General features: G+C 32.8%; 1 protein-coding gene across 3 annotated transcripts; it reads left to right on the top strand.

The window, feature by feature from the left end:
• The first annotated feature begins 2590 nt into the window (after positions 1 to 2590).
• Positions 2591 to 16945, top strand: LOC109795536 (Metallopeptidase M24 family protein). Of its 3 annotated transcripts, none has more exons than XM_020355069.3 (14): positions 2591 to 2744; positions 3009 to 3086; positions 3305 to 3568; positions 4192 to 4284; positions 4515 to 4721; positions 4873 to 4976; positions 5117 to 5183; positions 5258 to 5365; positions 7135 to 7227; positions 8536 to 8626; positions 8815 to 8885; positions 13619 to 13674; positions 14634 to 14694; positions 16464 to 16945. In XM_020355069.3, the coding sequence occupies exons 1-14, from the start codon at positions 2697 to 2699 to the stop codon at positions 16560 to 16562; spliced, it is 1440 nt and encodes a 479-aa protein (XP_020210658.1). In that variant the 5' UTR covers positions 2591 to 2696; the 3' UTR covers positions 16563 to 16945. The 3 variants fall into 3 exon arrangements, 2 of the variants coding, with proteins under 2 accessions (XP_020210658.1, XP_020210657.1); XR_003803214.2 differs by having other exon boundaries at positions 2593 to 2744; positions 2997 to 3086; positions 8815 to 8880; positions 16464 to 16543; XM_020355068.3 differs by having other exon boundaries at positions 2595 to 2744; positions 2997 to 3086.
• Positions 16946 to 18658: the final 1713 nt, after the last annotated feature.

The raw sequence follows: 18658 nt of genomic DNA, 5'->3' as shown, positions 1-18658 counted from the left end.
TGCAATTGCCTCATTTAAAACCAGCAAAGAGACGCTGAACTCCACGATCAAAGTAAATGTTAGGCCGTGTTGAGAGTCCGTGATTAATAGGAATGTTTTGCATAATTGAAGGGAAGAGCATGCACACCCCTTTATTTCCCTTTAACTAAAATGTTATTTTTTTCTTTAATTTTTTAAGTTTTATTTTAAAATATAAAATACCTGCAAATATTGGTAGACATCGGCCAGGTCATTTGCCCTAGCCTTGTCTTGGGCCTGGGCAAAATTTTTGGTTGATCCAAAATCGATGTTCAGATTTGATGAAACAGATTGCTTCTCATGGATTTCTTATTTTTCTTAGTGTAAATTTTGGGTTCAAACGGATGTGAATGGTTGGACCTAGTGTTAGAATTTTCTCATCCAATATATCTGAGCTTGATCGCTTATTTTCTTTGTCTTCATCTTCATATTCTTCATAGTTTATCATTTTCTTCATCGTATTCATATTCCTCTAATTCTTTTTCTTTTTCTTCTTTTATTTTCTTCTATTTCACTATGTAAACATCTTTTTCTTTTCAACCTTTTCTTGCTATGGTCACTGTCGTTGAGAAGCTCCCCGTTCCCTGCTCTGGTTGAAGAGGGTGGTGATGTGAAAATCTAAAACTCAACAATTTCTCCCAACGAAGCAGTGATAGAGATCGACGAAGGGCGACGGTAGAGGGTGACATGAGACGCGAGTGGAACCTTCTCAAATTGATGAACCTAATCGATTAACTTGCAACCCACACAGATTGAACCTGACAAAAAGTGAGGCCTTCGTCAGTTGAAGATGACTCTTGATTTTTCTTTATTGATTTTGGGCGATTTCAAAGATTTTGGTCCGGAAGTGGCCGACCGATGCTCAGGCCTACCTTGTCCTATCAACATGGATAATAGTAGTTGATAAGTGTCTAACTAACCTGATTAAATATGAATTTGAGACACTTATCTAGCACAATTTTTGTACATATTGATATTATTTTGGTCTATATATACTTAAAATCAAAGAGGGACTTTTGATTTATGTTAGTACAGGGAGCGATGAATCTTTTGATCAAATTTAGTGTTATTTTGTAGGTTTTGAAATCTGGAGGCAAACGACTCAGCCGTTTAAAATGGCTGAGCGCTTTCAAGCCAGAGAGCTCAACAAATGCAGCAAAGGAGAGGCGCTTAGCCACTCTAAGGCACTGAGCGGTTTTGGCCTTGGAAGAAGGAGTGCTCTTTGCCTCCTAGGCGCTCAGCGGATATGAAGCGCCCAACCCCTTGTGCTTGCTTAACAGTGAAGAATCTCTTAGGCGCTCAGCGGATTTGAACGGCTCAGCCCTTCAGATAACTTCATGATGAAGAATTCTTCAAACCGCTCAGCCGTTTCAAGGCGCTGAGCGGATTCTTTTCTTTCCTACCTACTCTGTTTTAATTCCAGCACTTATAAAAGGCCAGTGGAGAGAGAAAAAGAACATCACTAAGCTGTACAAAGAGAGAAGAACAGAGAAAGGAGAGAAACAAAGCATTTTGGAGCTCGTGGGAACACGAATCTTCAAAGGATCTCTTTCTTCTTGTTATCTGGTGATTTCTTGTACTATGGAGACCTAAGCTCTAGGGTTGGGATTGATGTAATCGTCGAACTCCTTTGTATTCCTCTTTGATTCATATATATATCTCATCTATTACTCTATGTCAGTGATTTGTTTCTGTTCTTAATACTTTGATGAACTGATCATTTATCTTTGATTTCGGATTTAGAATTGGGTTGGAAAACGTTTTCTAAATCTAGACTTGGAACGAATCACCTATTAGTTTTGAGAGCCAGGAATGGTCTTGAAATTAATAATTGCAACAAGTTATGACTCTTAATGTGGGATATTTAACTGAATTCATTGAGTTAAATATCTTAGAATTTCTTATGCCAAGGAATTGGGTCTCAATGAATTTAGAGAACTCAATGACAATGAGTAATGAAATCTTTTGAAGGAATCAATAGAAATGCATAGGACGGAGATTGATGAAATCTAATCCCAACTGTTTCTCATATTTGTGTTCCCTAAATCTAATTTGACTTTTGCTTACTTAAATTTGATCAATCATCACATCAAGCTTCGAACATGTGTAATTACTCAAATTTTCAATTTACAAGTATCAATTAGTATAATAGAAATCATAACTTACTTCATAAGTTCCTGAAGATCGACAACCTTTTAATTATACTACAGAGACTTGGGTGCACTTGCCCAGAACACCAACAGTAGTATTCAAATACAATAATGTGAGTGTACTTAGTGTTATTATTATTATTATTATTATTTTCTTTATATTTAAATTAAAATTTCAATTTTGTAATTCACGTTGACTTTTAATAAGTATGTTTAGTATGCAAGTTATTCAAACTAAATCTTTTTTTTTTCACAGTCGAATTTATGTTTTTAATTAGGAGATAATATTAAAAATATTTATGATATACTTAAATATATTTTTAGATTTTTTAAAATGATTGAAATTTGTTTAAGCAATACTTTGTTGCAATCGTTAATTAATATTTCCAAATATATATAAATATTTTTGCATTAAAAAAAATGTTATTTTACAACACAAATACGAACAGAAATTGGACGCTCTCTCACTCTTAAACCCTTTAAAGTTTAAACCTCTGGTGAACACAAAGAAGGTCCAACGAAACGAAGATGCAGGGTGTTGTAAGAAAAGTAACCAGGATAGTTTCACACACACAAGTACGTCTTCCTTCATCGCTTTCTGCTTCCTCCTACCTCCTTTTCTTTTCTTACCAACCCAAACTATATATTTGTATCTTCCCAATCATTTCCTGCTGCCTGCCTCAGTTCGAACATGGAAATCCTGTTAATCATTTTATCAACTGCTTCTAACTCTTGCTTTTCTGCTTGCCAATTCAATTCTTCTCACTCTTCAATTTATGCTTTCGCTGCAAATACTTCAATTTACTCTGACTACTTTTCACTTGCAAGTTTCGCTCGCAGCTTGCAGGTTTTCGTTCCTATTGCACTGATAGGGTTCTTGTTGATATTGGACAACCAACCTCTGCTTCTCATCCGCAGGTGCTATTTCACTACATTCCCCACCTCTTCATAATTTCTGATCTGAAACCTAGGAAGCACGGATATGACTAATGAAATGAACAAAATATAACTGGGACACATATATATTAGATACAACGAAATTAGGAAATTATGTGACATGATATGACTATAGAGCATTTTACTAAACTACTTGTTTGTTAAGACTGATTAACATTTTTTTTTATGTTACATTTTAGTTACTAAAAGATGGGGAGCTCACACCGGGCATATCTACAGAGGAATACATCCTACGAAGAAAAAAGTTGTTGGAACTTCTTCCAGAGAAGAGTTTGGCAATCATTGCTTCTGCCCCAGTAAAGATGATGACAGATGTTGTGCCTTATACATTTCGACAAGATGCTGATTACTTGTATATCACAGGCTGCCAACAACCTGGTGGTGTGGCCGTTTTAGGACATGACTGTGGTTTATGCATGTTCATGCCAGAAGCTAAGCCATATGTGTGTCTGATAATATCTTCTTAAAAATAGAACTATGTTTTGCAATGCACATTGATGATGGAAATAGGATCAATTCCTGTCGGTGTTAAAATAATGCTTGACTAGTAGAACTCACATTCTGCAAGCACAAATTAATTTTTGATTGTTAATTTTGAGACATTGCTTGGACCATATCCATGAAAAAAATTCAATTTCTATTATCTTAAGCAACAAGTTGTTTATTAGTTTAATGTTCATGCATTACCCGTGTAAAGATTTTCACATTGTTAATCAATTATAAATCACCCTAAGTATGACTTTTAAAGTAGTTATTACAAGTCAACAATCTTACCATACAAGGCAATGTAAAAAACCTTTACATTGTTAGTGTATTTAAATTTAATTCAATTGTATACTTATGTATAATGTATAATATTCTTTCTTTGTTAAATAAGTATCTGATTGCTCACCAGATTATCAATATAAATCTATGTAATATTTCAACTGTTTTTTCATGTTAGATTTAATCATCTGTGAATTTGGTCATGGCGTGTGTGATTTTTATCATGACTTCTTTGGAGTTATGGGTTAAAGAAATAACTAATCTCAATCTAACATAATTTTAAAACCTTAATTTTGTCTAGGATGTGATTTGGCAAGGGCAGATAGCAGGGGTTGATGCAGCATTAGATACATTCAAGGCTGACAAGGCATATCCAATGAGAAAATTGCATGAGGTGAATCACTGGTATTGACTATCAAAAGCTTTTACTTTTTTAGAAATTATATAGCCAACTATTTTGTCCTCACATCTGAAATATTTCCATTGCTAAGCCTGCTGGAGTTTTGATGCCAATTTTATCACAGCTTTGCAGTCTAAAAAGTGCATTTTTCTTCTCCTCTGTTGAATAGCTACTTATATTCTTTATAGTAATTTTTAATTTAACATTTTTAATTACTGATTCAGATCCTTCCAGATATGATAAGGGGATCATCAAAATTGTTCCACAATGTTCAGACAGCAACTGCGGCATATATGGAACTGGAATCTTTCAAAAAGCTAGCTTACTGTAACAATGTTAGGGATCTAGCTGTTTATACCCATCAATTGCGATGGATAAAGTCACCAGCAGAGCTCAAGCTGATGAAGGAATCTGCATCAATTGCTTGTCAGGTACTTCCATCTCCATTGCATGGCTAACTACTTGGTAATTAAAAATTTTGAACTCCCAATGAGGCTGTTATCTGATAATTTTACTGTTAGTTGGTCCTAGACACAAAGTGATAGCCTCTTGATAATTTGAACATTTTGTGGTCTTGAATAGGCTCTTTTGTTGACAATGCTGCACTCAAAGACATACCCTTTTGAAGGTATGCTAGCGGCAAAGGTTGAATATGAATGCAAAATTAGAGGTGCCCAGCGGATGGGGTGAGTATTTCTTTATTGAATGATTTGAGCTCCTGACTAATTTTTTTATGCCTGAATACTTTGTGTATTGTTATTGATAATTTAAGCATCACTTTTGTCCATAGTTAATGATATAATTTTTCTCTTTTTCTCTGCATCAGATTCAATCCTGTGGTTGGTGGTGGGCCTAATGGAAGTGTTATACATTATTCTAGGAATGATCAGAGAGTAAACTCATATGCTAAATGGCATCTTGTAGTATTTTTAATTTCATGTTTCTAATCTTTACATATATTTGGCAGATTAAACAAGGAGATCTTGTTTTGATGGATGTTGGATGTGAGTTACATGGTTATGCCAGTGATCTTACTCGTACCTGGCCACCTTGTGGTAGCTTTTCTTCTGCCCAGGTTAGCATGATTGAAGTCCTTTTATCAATTCTATCTACGTAAGTACATGTCACATGAGAGCTTAATAAGGGTTCATTTTCATTTCATTGTATGCTGTAAACTTAAGTTTATATTTCTTTCTTGATTTTTCTTATCACTTGATATCCAATTTATTGATCAAATAATAGCAATCTAAGACTAGCAGAGTAAGCAGACTGCATGGTCTCAATTTTCTATTGCATAGCTCATTCCATGATGAGCATATAATTGTATGATTCTTGTTTGTGGATGTATAACTCTTCTGATATACGATTCACTTGTTCTAGATCAAATTTCTATGATGGGTGAAACAACTTCACCTTTGTTTCTTGTAATATGACTTTTTTTGGGCATGATATGGTGTTTTCTACTCAAGGTTGAGAATTGCAATATTAAACTTCACTATGACAAGAAATCTTATGGTTTGTTTAATGTTTACTTTGAGAAAATGTTTACTATTTTTATTTACTGTTTTCAATTTTAATTATAAAAAAAATGCTATTTTGTTTTCATTTGTTTTCTGTTGTCAAGGATTTGCATAAGAAACATTTGTTTTCACTGTCCTTTAAAAATATAATGAAAATAATGACATTTTTGTAATTAAAAGTGAAAACAGAAAATATTTTCTCAAACAAAAAATTCTGTACTTTCCTTGTTTTTCTTTTTAGAGAGAAGGGGGTTAAGATTTCTTTCTCAACAAATAATGGGAAATGTTGCTAGTTTTGATATTTGAATTTGCTCACCTCTACACTCTATACTTAAAGATTTAAGGGAAAAAGCATTAACAATTACTGTTAGGCAAATGGCCTCTTAGTGAAGAGTGAATTCCTTACTAGTTAGATGAAGTTTTCCTCTAGTTGTGATTGAAGATACATATATATGTTAACATCCTGCCTAGACTAAGGTGTATTTAGGAATAAAGGCAAGGGCACCAGGGAATTAGAGGTGCATAGCTATGACAGAAATATGAGTAGGGATTATTTTTGGGGAGCAGTATAGTGTAACAACTTGGAAACAGTGAAGGTCCGTAAGACTTTGTGAAATGAAATGGAATAATAAGAGAGGAAACTGGGAGGAGGGAACAAGGAAAGAGAAAATTGAAAAGGGAGGAAGCAGACCTCTAGGAGGCTGCTGTTTGCAGTGTCTTTTCACCATTTTCCTTTTCTATTTTGTGTTTATGTTCACTATTTTGTACAAATCCTGATTTCTTCTGTTCTGTACAACAGTGTTCTAGTTCCAACTTCCTGTTAATGTCTTGTTTGAAATTTCAATAAACAACCAAAAGGCTTGCTCATTTATATGGAGCTTCATCATCCATGACGAGATAGAAAATGACATACTAACCAGTCATTATAGCAAAAGTGGAAGTTTTTGCATATAGAAGTATATTTAATTGGTGATATATGCTCTGAATAATTTATGCATGCATGGACATTTAATTAGGGATAGATTCTCCCCTCCTCTTTCTTTCCTTTAAGGGATTTAATGGGCCAAAAGCTTGCACCTGCCCACCATTGGGGATGGCAATATGTAAAATGACCAGGATCTTTCTCTGCTTTAGGTATGCTATGACATAAAAATGTTTGAAGCTTAGTTTTTACTCCTTATTCATGCCCAGTGAAATTTGAGATAGAATAAAACTGCTAAATCCACATATGCTTTGTTCTTTTAACTTGTAAATTAACATATTGCTTTGCTCCTTTATTCTTGTCACTTTTCATATGAATGTCATGGTTTCTTGTATATTTCAGGAGGAGCTTTATGATCTTATACTGGAAACGAATAAGCATTGTGTGGAACTTTGTAAGCCTGGTGCCAGTATTAGGCAAATACACAACCATTCGGTATCCCTTTTTTCCTGTCTCCTTTTCAATTTGTCTGAGATGTAATAAGGTAATTGTCATTCATAAAACATACCTAATAGCTTAAGCTTTTAGGAGAGTTGGTGATTGATGTGGTATTAGAGACTCTATGTCGAAGTTGCCAAGAGTTTAATCTTTGCCATTCTCACACATCTAAATAAAAATTGAATTTCATCACAAGTTTGGGTGGGCCTGTGATAGTCCATCCTTTCAACATGAGGGGTTGTGTTATAGATATAATAATGTGATTTACAAGCCTTCGCCTAACAACTTACTATTTAGGGAGAGTTGGCGATTGACACAAATGTTGGTCATTATTATTAGAATCTGTACGAGTTTTTTGTTGGTCTTTTCTTTTCCATTTGATGATGAGACTCAGGAAAATAGTATCCTCAGTTGTTCTAATCTTAAAAAATTTTAAATCATCTGATTAACTTATCAAAATTGAAATTGTTTAGGAAATATTTAACTATATGTAGAATGTCATGGTAATTAAGTAAAAATAGTTTGTCTTAGCTAGTAGAAAGTAGAAACTTGCATCAGCATATATTTAGTAACAATATAGCATTCCCATCTGCATATTTTGATTTTTTTAAATTCAACAACATTTATGATTGCTTCTATTCCAGTATTAGCAAACAAATGCTGTATTTTGTTTTGCCTAAAAGTTGGATGCTGGCTGTTATGCTTTGTGGGTACTAAAGCATAGGTTTCTTCTCCTTAATATCCATTTTTTTTTTCTATGTGAAACTCATTCTTAAATCTTCTCAACACTGTCATTTGATTAATTCTTATTTTATTCTATGATCAGTTGGGGGGATACAAAAGGGAGAGCAGAGCAAATTAATTATATCTGGTTTTTGTTATAGGCTTGTTGGAACTGTCCCATAATTCAATTGCATACTTTGGGTTGAATGTATCTCACCTGACAGTAAACTCTGTCTCAAGATTTAAAGTGGAACTGAACCTATATTTTTTTGCCAATTAGCATAGTTAATGCTCAAATTTTTTTTTTTAAAAACCTTTGTTTTGTATCAACACATCCCCTCCTCACCAAAAAACTTTCAATATTTGCTTTTCCCCATGCATGATGAACACTATCTCATAATCAGTAACAGCAATTAGTGTGTGCTTGACGCTTGTTGCCTGAGTATCTTCTTGACTGGCCCATCTTTATTTATTGAGTGTCATCTTGCTTTTTCTTTTTGTACTTTCGGATGCTGTATTATTGTTTATTAAACTAGCAGATGCTGTACAAAGAGTGAAACGTGAAATGATCTGGTTGCATAGGTTGAAATGCTGCAGAAAGGACTCAAGGATCTTGGGATTTTGAGAGATGTTAGAAGCAGTTCGTACCATAAGCTGAACCCGACTTCTATAGGTAGCTTTGTGCTCACAACTGCCTGCTGACAATGCATGCAATATGTGTCCATCAGAAGAAAAAAAATTGTTTAGTAGATTCATAACTCATAAGCTAGTTTGAAGTTTATAGACAAAAAAAATGTGATAGCCAAGAGAGACTGCTTATATATATATATATATTTATCTAATCACATTTTGTTGGTTCAGGTCACTATCTAGGGATGGACATTCATGATTGTTCAATGGTCAGCTTTGACTGTCCTCTGCAGCCAGGTGTTGTAAGTTTTTTCCCCGGCTGAGCAGCAGTTTCATTTTTTTATATCTATTTTCTATAAATTTGAGATAATTTCTACCACTGACAGATAACATTTAATTTAATAATGAATTTCTATATGTGGATAGTGAAGATTATCTTTGCCTATAATGCAATTTTTGTTATATATAAATATTTAGAATATGGAGAAATTGATTACCATGGTTACCAAAAAAAAAGGGGAAATTGAAATACAAGTAATTTTAAACTTTTAACATGCATTAAACAACAAATGGCTGGGCAATGTATTTTCTGCAAACTATCTTTGAGTTGGTAAGTCCCCACCTTACGTTGCTCATGTTCACAGAAATTCCAATCCCCAGAATACACTGATTATAAAAAATCGATAGTCCTTAATTCTTAATTCTCATAACCCAAACCAACCCAAAAAATAAAAAAAGTAAAAAAACTGTTTATTTATGGTAATAGGCTATTGCTGGATATTGTTAGATATCCTTAATTATGGTACTACAATTCTAGGATTTACATAATTATGGTAATTAGGACATTATTTTCTCTGTAGTTATTACCCATGCTATATAAGTAATACACTGCACTGTTTAATCTAGATGAACCGACTGTCCATCAATGCCAGTTTTTTTTTTCCCCCATAAATCATGTCTATTCGGTTATTGGCTAGTGTCACTGCCATCTTTTTTCGACACTACTTTTTTCTTTTGTTTTGGTTCTACTACACCTTTACCAGTGTGAGTGAATTGTAAAGGGAGCAGTTTAAAAACTGACTCTCAAGTTGGTTAGAGATAGTTAGTTTGTTATAGGTCGCATGATTAGTTTGTTAGAACTGTCATGAAGACAGTTTATACTATAAATAAGTGGCTTGCTCCACTATCACAAAATGAGAAATACAGTTACATACTTTTCACATTTTTCAGTCTGCTTTCTAAAGCTAGACACCCTAAGCCCTAAGCCCAAAAAAACCTAAACCCAAAAAACCTTAAATCCCAAGCCTCAAATCCTAAGCTCCCTAAAAACCCTAAACCCCTAAAAGGACATAGTATGAAGAAAATGTGATGGAGTAATAGGACATAGTCTGAAGTAAACGTGATGGAGTAAAAGGGCTCGGAATGAACAAGAAAGTGCATTTTGTGATAGAGAACAGTAGAGCAAGCACAACAGGGTTGATGGACAAATTGGATAGTACCATCTATAACACTTGGGCTTTCGACATCAGGCTCTGCTTAAGGGTCAAGACTATGTTAATCACCTAACAACGACAGTTGATTCTATCCTAGTGGTTGATTGTTCTTGCTGGAACAATATTGATGCCCAACTGTGGTGTTTGAAATCCACCATTCAGCCCTCTCTAAAGAAGATATTTTCTGCTCGTGACTTGTCAAAAGTTTGGGAACAAACACAGGTTCTTTACAGTTTACACCAATCATACTTGATGCTTTTGCGGGGTTTGCCAATCCCTCATGAGTATCATTTCCCCTAGCCGCCTTGATGGTTCTACAATGGGATATTTGGAAAAAGTTTACAGTCTTGTTCATACTTCAATGAGCTTCTGCCGCTTGTTGCCACCCCAACCTAGGAACATGAACCGTGGAAGACCTTCTCCATATTGTAGGCCTTATATGGGTTACATTTGGAGTATTCTTCTATTCAGGAATACATCTTGGGTTCTCCTACTATTCCTACTTTGAATTTTATGTGGTCTACTTTATTGCGAGTGCCACCCTAAACTCCCTCTGCTATGGATGTTCATTCTATTGTTTTGCCTTGGTTACTAAGAATAGTTATTATTACATGTAGTCATCACCATGGCATCACCCCGTTAAAGTAGCATATGTTGTCAGAAGATCATAAGAAGCATATAAAAAATGATTAGGAATACTTTTTGGGAAAACTGCTCTGTCCACTTGGGGCCATTCTCATTAAATAGCCATTAGGGGCTTTAGAGCAGAGAAGAGAAACGTTACAGATGCTTAAATCAGAGAGACGATACATATATTTACAGCGCATTAAATGAAAATGCAACGTCTAATTAAAATAGTAGTAATGATGGAATTGTAATGTGTTATTAAATAATAATTATGACAACATATAGGACATTAACATATGTGCTACCATTTTCAAACTAAAGATCTAAGTAAAATTTGTTACTTCTTAGGGATATAGGTAGCACAAGCCAATTTGGGTGTTGATGAACGCTAAGCCTGTTGAGTGTGCTGGATATTTTGGAGGGAAACTAGATTGATGAATGCTAAGCCTGTTGAGTGTTGATACACCTATATTTGGTTGGGAAGCTAAATTATCTTCTTGTCACCCAACTGGGTATTGGTTGTGTTAGTGAGTCAATTTCTTAACTCTCATTGTGAAGGACATTGGTGTTCTGAAATATATTAAAGAAGCTTCAGGAAAAGGTCTTTTGTGTGAAGACATAGGTCATACTCAAGTTGTGGGATATTCATTTGCAGATTGAGCAAGTTCTCCCACTAACAAGAAATCCACCTCCAGATATTGCATTCTTTTTTGTGGTAACTTGATTTCTTGAAAAAGTAAAGAACAAAATGTCATTGCACTATGAAGAAACGAAGTATCGAGCCATGGGATAACTTATTTGGCTCACTTAATTGCTTAAAGAACTTATGTTTGGAGATCTTATACAAATGACACTAATTACTGATTATCAGGCTGCCTTGCTCATTGCTTCAAATCTGGTATTTCATGAGAGAACTAAGCACATTGTGGAAGATTGTCTCTCCATCTCGGAGAAGATCTTATCGGGTGACATCACCACTAATTTTGTCAATTTTAATGATCAAGTTGTTGTTGTCTTCATCATGTCTTTGAGGGGTCCTGAAATTGATTATTTGTAACAAGCTAGTGCATAAGGTTTATATCCTCCAGTTTAAGGGGGTGTGTTAGATATTCTATTCTTTTATTTATATCATTAATTATAGTAATTAGGTAATATTTGGATATTGTTCGATATCATTAATTATGATAATTAGGCAATTCTAGAATTTACATAATTATGGTAATTAAGTAATTATTTTCTCCTTAATTACTAGCCACACAATATATACACTTGGCTGTGTTTATTGGCACATTGGATTCTGTTATCTCTCCTGCTATCTCTTCCTCTCAACAAGTACCATCATAATTCTTGATTTCAAAATCACATTACAGTATCTGTTGGAAGGCTGCCTTAGTTGTGGTCTTCTAGCTTGCCTTAGTCATGGCCTCTCTAGAGGCTGTCTGAATTGCAACATTAAGGGTGGTGATTTAGTCCTATGTCGACTAGAGATATGATTTAAATATAGCTTTTAAAGCTTGGTCAGTTCAAACTATACAAGTCAATTTTGTGGGCTGAAGGTAGGTCCAAAGACAAAATTCTAAGATGATATCAAAACTCATCCTAGATCCATTATTGGGCCCACCTGCATTTGTCATGCTCCTAGCCAATAGCCCTGGACATAAGGGAGAGTGTTGGAAAGCTGCCTTAATTTCAACCCCACCCTAGCTTGTCTTAGTTGCTAATTGCTATCTCTTTGGGAGCTGCTTGAATTGCAGCCTCAAGGGTGGTGATTTAGTCCTTCATCAACTAGAGAAATGGTTTAAATAGAATTCATAAAGTTGAACAGTCTTTACCTTACAAGTTGGTTTTTTGGAGGTTGGGTTAGGCCTTAAGACCAGATTGAGTACTCTCTCTGGATTTAATATAAAAAATAAAAAAAAAAATCTTATGAATGGTGGACCAAAATATAAGTAAATTTTAACTAATTTTACTTTATTTAATGATATCATCTCCAAAATAACCTTTATTTAATTGAGATTCTATTTCCAATGATCCTTTTTAATTTTTGATATCAAGTTCAAATGAAGGACAATATATGGAAAAGTTTATTATTTATAGAGATCAGTAAAATTGCATGATGTTAACTAACTTTCTTAATTGGCGCATAAGTTAGTTAATTTTGCTTGTATTTGAGTCCCGAGGAAGTATATTTTAATTAAACACAAAAACTGTCAAATACTTGTACAGTTATACCTGATCAGTGTTTTCTAAACACTGCTGTGCACCTATTGGTGACTATTCAAGATTTGAAGATATATTTGATTCCTTAAAGTACTAGTCCAGTACTTTCATCACTTTCTTTTCATTTTTATTTTTAATAATTAATCAAGTAATAGCTTATATTCCAAAGTTTTGTCTCATAGATGCAGCGTGCCAATGCCAGCTCATATTTTTCTGATTTCAGAACTGTTACATTGAAAGTATAGGTACTTTCAGCTAACTGGTATTAGAAGAACTCTTCTGCATAAAAATATCTTAATGCTAGAGCTAGCTGAATAATGTTTTTAAGTTTACATCCCGGGGATCTTTTTGGGTTATCATTACCACATATTTTATGTAATATAAATGCAAAATAATTTCTGGCTCAACTAACAAAGTATATAAATTTTTTTGGGCTGGGGGTTGCTAGATGGTGAATTGATGCGGGTGATCACATTTATCTGCAATTTCCTACAACATCAAGGATTATTCCAACTGCAATTTAAAACCATGGTTTTAACCCTCTTTGAGCTAGACAACCTCATTGGAGCTTTGATTGCCTGCTTATGTGGACCTTTTCTTCAGAGTTGCATATATGGACAATGTGTACCCAATATTAGCTGACAGCTTTTATTTTTATTTTTTTATTTATTTATAATTTGTGTGGCTATGTGCAGGTGATAACTATTGAACCAGGGGTGTACATTCCATCTTCTTTTAGTTGTTCAGAGAGGTACTTATTGAGGTTGATTAAAGAGCTTGTTTTCACAAATTGATGATTCCCATTGCTTGCTTCTCTTATGCAATTTTCCCGGTTTACCAGCTATTTCTACTGAACATGCAAACTTGACTATCTTAAAGAATTGTACCTTCCATTTTTCCTTCCAAGAATCTGGTTGGTTCTATTTCCAAGGATGCTTAAGCATCGATTACTCTGCATGTTCATAATCTTTTCTAACTAAGGTCTTATTTGAAATTTTGTAATGAGACTAGTCATTGCCTAGGGTGTTTTTATACCATCAAAAAGAGGGAATAGCCATTCCCTCCAAAATAGGAAGCGTATTTCGTTTTATCATTATTGACTGCAATTACCTTTATATCCTATGTCTTTTCTAAAAATGCTAGAAGTCATGTTCTATAAGTACTGCACCGTCACCGCCCTACTTTCACCAACCCCCCAACTGCCACTGCACCAGCTCCATCCTTTGTCATAAAAAATATTTTATTATTCTCCTATTTAATTTGGCAGACCAAGTATAGGACTAAAATGGAAGTCATTTAATCATATCACACATGCAAGTGTAAATGGCTATTTCATTCTCATCTGTATTCCTATTAAAATCATTCCAGAAAACCCAATGGGGCCAAAGTTCTACATACAGATGTATAGTTCCTAAACCCTTTAATCCATCAAGAGATGTGGTCCATTTTTGGATGTTGAAATTTTCATATGCCAATTAAGAATCTTAAGTTAATCTGTTTCAGTCGTAATACCAGTTATACATTTGGGCTACCACAATATGGATTTTATTTTTTTCTCATCTGTATTCTATTTGTGACGTCCTTATAGTCATTCACCGTACATATTTGTTCACCATATATTCCATGTGAGTATTTAAGTTGTCTTCAATCTTGGCATTAAATGTTTGTTTCATGTGCAATGTAATAAATTTGGAACATGTCCAATTACAGGTATCAAGGCATTGGGATACGGATTGAGGATGGGGTTCTTATCACAGAAACTGGTTACGAGGTAATTTCTTGAAAAATATTGCAGTTGCAACTAGTATGTCAATTTGATACATCTAGATTTTATCTTCTGATTGCGCTTCTTTGTGAGCGGTAGAATAATGAATTACAGATGCATATGCGGTTACAACGGTTGCAATAGAGGAGTTCATTATTTTAAAGGATAAGGAACGCTAGAAATGGAGTCTCTGATAAACAAAACCATAAAAATCTAAATAACAAGTCAAGTTTCAAGTTTCATCCTTAAAAAAAAATTAAAACTAAGCACTTGCACATACACTCGCTAGCCGACAAGTGGAGAATATTTTTTATACTCGGCATTAGCTATACTTTTCGGTTTAATCCAAGATTTTGATGGTTAAATAGTTGCCAAAGCCAAACTCTTAAATGATGTCACAATGCAAGAGAGTGATACACGCTGCTATGGACACTAGTACACCCTTGATGAGTTGTCATGTATTTTATCGATTGCAACTTCTCACAAGTCACAATTAATCTTTGAAATCCGTAAAGTATTAGATTTTCGCAGGTACTCTAAGTCGTATTATACAGTATCATTGAATGTGTTTTGTTAGTTGTGTGATCCATCGTTGTCTAACCAGAAACCAATCAATATTAGGGTGTCGGTACATTATAAATTAATCAAGGTACCAGATTTATCCCCATCAATTATCGTGTAAAATCAGAATTAAATCCTTAGCATCTTTACAAACTTGGATGCACCGTGTTTAAGTAAATATATCTCTACAAACTATTGCTTCTACGAGTATCAAAATAAATCAGCCAGCTGAAGCAAAATAATTGACAGTGACTTTTTCTTGGGGTGTGTGTTGAGAGTGAGAGTTCATAGATTTAGTTTCAGTTTCTGCAGTGTTTGCAGTGATCTTTAGTGTTTTCACCTCATTTATGAACACTTTTATAAGGGTCTCAGGGCACCTCCAACGCATGTGCTTACATTTTTGGGATTTGTTAAGTACGCCGGTGCCTATTAAAAAATACCAATCGGAAGAAGTTCTTATTCAGCAGCCTTGAACAAAAGGCGTTTATATAAACACCGTATCTTAACATTCTTGTGGGACCTACATGAATTCTTGTGAAATATTGATAAAACGTAAAGATGCGAGGTTATTTGTAAGACCAATTAGTAAAAGTTTTAGAATTGTTGGAATTGAAAAGTGAGTTGCTTAAATTTTAATAAGTAAATATAGATGATGTGTAGTGAGACCCATTTAAAAACCTCACAAAGTAAAAAACATGAGTTGCTGGAATGGAGATGGCCTTAGAACAATGGTTAAAGAATTAATAAACAGTAAAAAAATTCGGAAATCATATTAGGGATACATTGAAAATCATGGTGGGTGTAAATTAATAAGATTTTAATAAGAACTTTCTATCATGATTACTTAAATTGTACTTTCCACATTAGTTAGCATTTTGTCTTACAAAAATAGAATAAAGTGGCTAAAAAATAGTGCATGTATGTTTATATTGGAGAGCAGTAATTTAGGAGCTATTCCCCAGGTTATTGTGGTGCCATTCTTTAGAGCTTTAGAGGTCGGTGTCGGTTATCATGATAAAACTCCGATTTTAACTATAAAAGAAATAACATGACAAGCATCTAAGAAATAGTAGTAACAGTGATTACTGGTAACATCACCTAGTTTTGTTCTTCCACAAATCCCTAAACAGCGTTACCGATGTTTTGTCCTACATACATACTGGTAACAGTGATTGGGTTGCTAATATTGAGTTTGGCTAACCAACACAACACAGGTCCTAACAGCATCAATCCCAAAAGAAATGAAGCATATTGAGTCCTTGCTAAACAATTTCTGCCATGGAATGGGGTCTGTGGACACTCAAAACAACTAAAGAGGTAGGCCACAGGACAGTGAATCATTGAAACGTGCATGGCATTTGACCGGAGCAGCAACTGAATTTTTATCCTTTATTTTGGTCTTCTGCATGATTTTTCAACATGGGAAAAATGATATATTTTCTTTTATTTGATTGAAGAGGTAAATGAAGAGTTTGTTTCTTTTTTGACTTTAACTAAACCTTCATTTTTTTTTTCCATTTTTTTTTCCTCTTTGTATTTTGAACCAATAAGAATCTTAGTTTGTTGCTATTCCTTTGGCTTGACGTGTTCCCCAATCTTTTGTGCCCAATGATGGCTCATTTCCTGCCTGGTGTTGTAAATAATTGATGATTAACAAATGGCCGACTTCATATAGTTCATTACTGTTGGAATGTGATCTTTTGCACAAATATTTTGACAAATATGGTAATAATCTTTACAAACCCTCTTCCAGAAGATATGATGATGTCAAACACTTCATACATTAAAACGTTAACAAACATAATAAATATATAAGATAATCACTTAGGTAGTAACCTTACAAAGTTAATTTGGATGTATAGCCTTGAATCACAAGCTATTAGTGAATTAAATAATTGAATTATATATATATAAAGAAAGATTTATTTATTTCGTTCAATAATTCATGTTCTATATCAAATTTTAATGATCTAATTATTGAATTTAAAATTTTTAATATATAAATTAAATTTGTAAATTTTTTAAAAATTTAAAAATTATTTGATATTTTATTTAAATAGACAAATAATCATAAAATTAATAATATTGATGTAATTTTTACTAATTATTATTATATCGTTTAAAAACTTTATTGTAAAAGTAAATTTTGTTGATTTAATCGTTGAATTATAATTTTATATTATCTTTTTATGTTTATGTCTAATTTTGTTAACATTGAACAATGATTAGAAGGACAAGAGATAATCAAATTGTTTATATTTTAAAATAAATATATTATTTTAATTTTGATATTTATATAAATGAAGTATCAAAATATTTTGAATTAATATAAAATGTATTTATAATTTAAGAATAAGAAATTTTTGATTTAACGATAACTTTTAAGAAATAATTATTTAATTAAAAATTATTAAATAATATAATAGTTGATAAAAATTATATTGGTGTCATATATAAATATGAATGAATATGGATGACCAATGAGTATTTATGATATAAATGTGTAAATATTTAGTTTTTTTTCTTGATAAAAGAAATTATAAAGACGACAATAAAAAATAAACTTTCATCTTCATCTATTTCTTAATTGAAGTACATGTATATACATGAAAAAGAAAGATTATAATTATTGCACTAATTTATTTAATTAGATTTTTATTTAAATTAATATTTTTTCTATTTTAGTTTTTAAGACATTGGATTAGTTTGTTTAAAATAAAAATATATTTCTTAAAAGAGTGGTTCTTAAAAAAATATCTTTTAATAAGATAGAAGTTTCTTTTGAAAATTTATTATTATTTAAAAGATAGTTTTTTATCATTAAAAAAACAGTTTAAACAAGCATATTCAAAAAATAGAAAATTACTTATTAAAAATAGATTTTTTTTTAAAATATAAACAAAACAATATTATTACATGAAAGATAAGATGTTTTCACATTATTATTAGTCCAAAACAATATTTGCACACGAAAGATCAGTGTTTGTCATGTAAACACTAAATTTGAGGATAAGATTAAAAAAAAAACTCAATCTTTTCAATTTGAATTATTAACTTTGACTTTACGATTACAACTAAGCGTGATATATTATTTTCTAACATATTTTATTTTGGAGAGTACTTACCAGCTAAAATTTTATAAATTTCTTGTGGTGCAAGTGTATTGCTATTGTTAAAATCAACGAACTCACCGTACACATTGATTTCTTATTGATAATGTAAAATCACTTTGCACGAAAATTAATTTCAACAAAGTTAGTTTGTTTACACGAAAAAAAAAACATATATTAGTATATTTCTTATATCAACATTCATTTATATATTTTTATTATAATATTAAAACATTACTTATGGTAGTAACCGAAGAACACTATTTTTGAGGTTGACAAGTATATAACGATTGTCTAAA

Source organism: Cajanus cajan, chromosome 7 (genome assembly GCF_000230855.2).
Source record: "Cajanus cajan strain Asha chromosome 7, NIPB_CcT2T_4, whole genome shotgun sequence".
NCBI classification, from domain to species: domain Eukaryota; kingdom Viridiplantae; phylum Streptophyta; class Magnoliopsida; order Fabales; family Fabaceae; genus Cajanus; species Cajanus cajan.
Note: the sequence above shows the minus strand (reverse complement) of the source record. Positions and strands in the feature narration are given on the sequence as shown.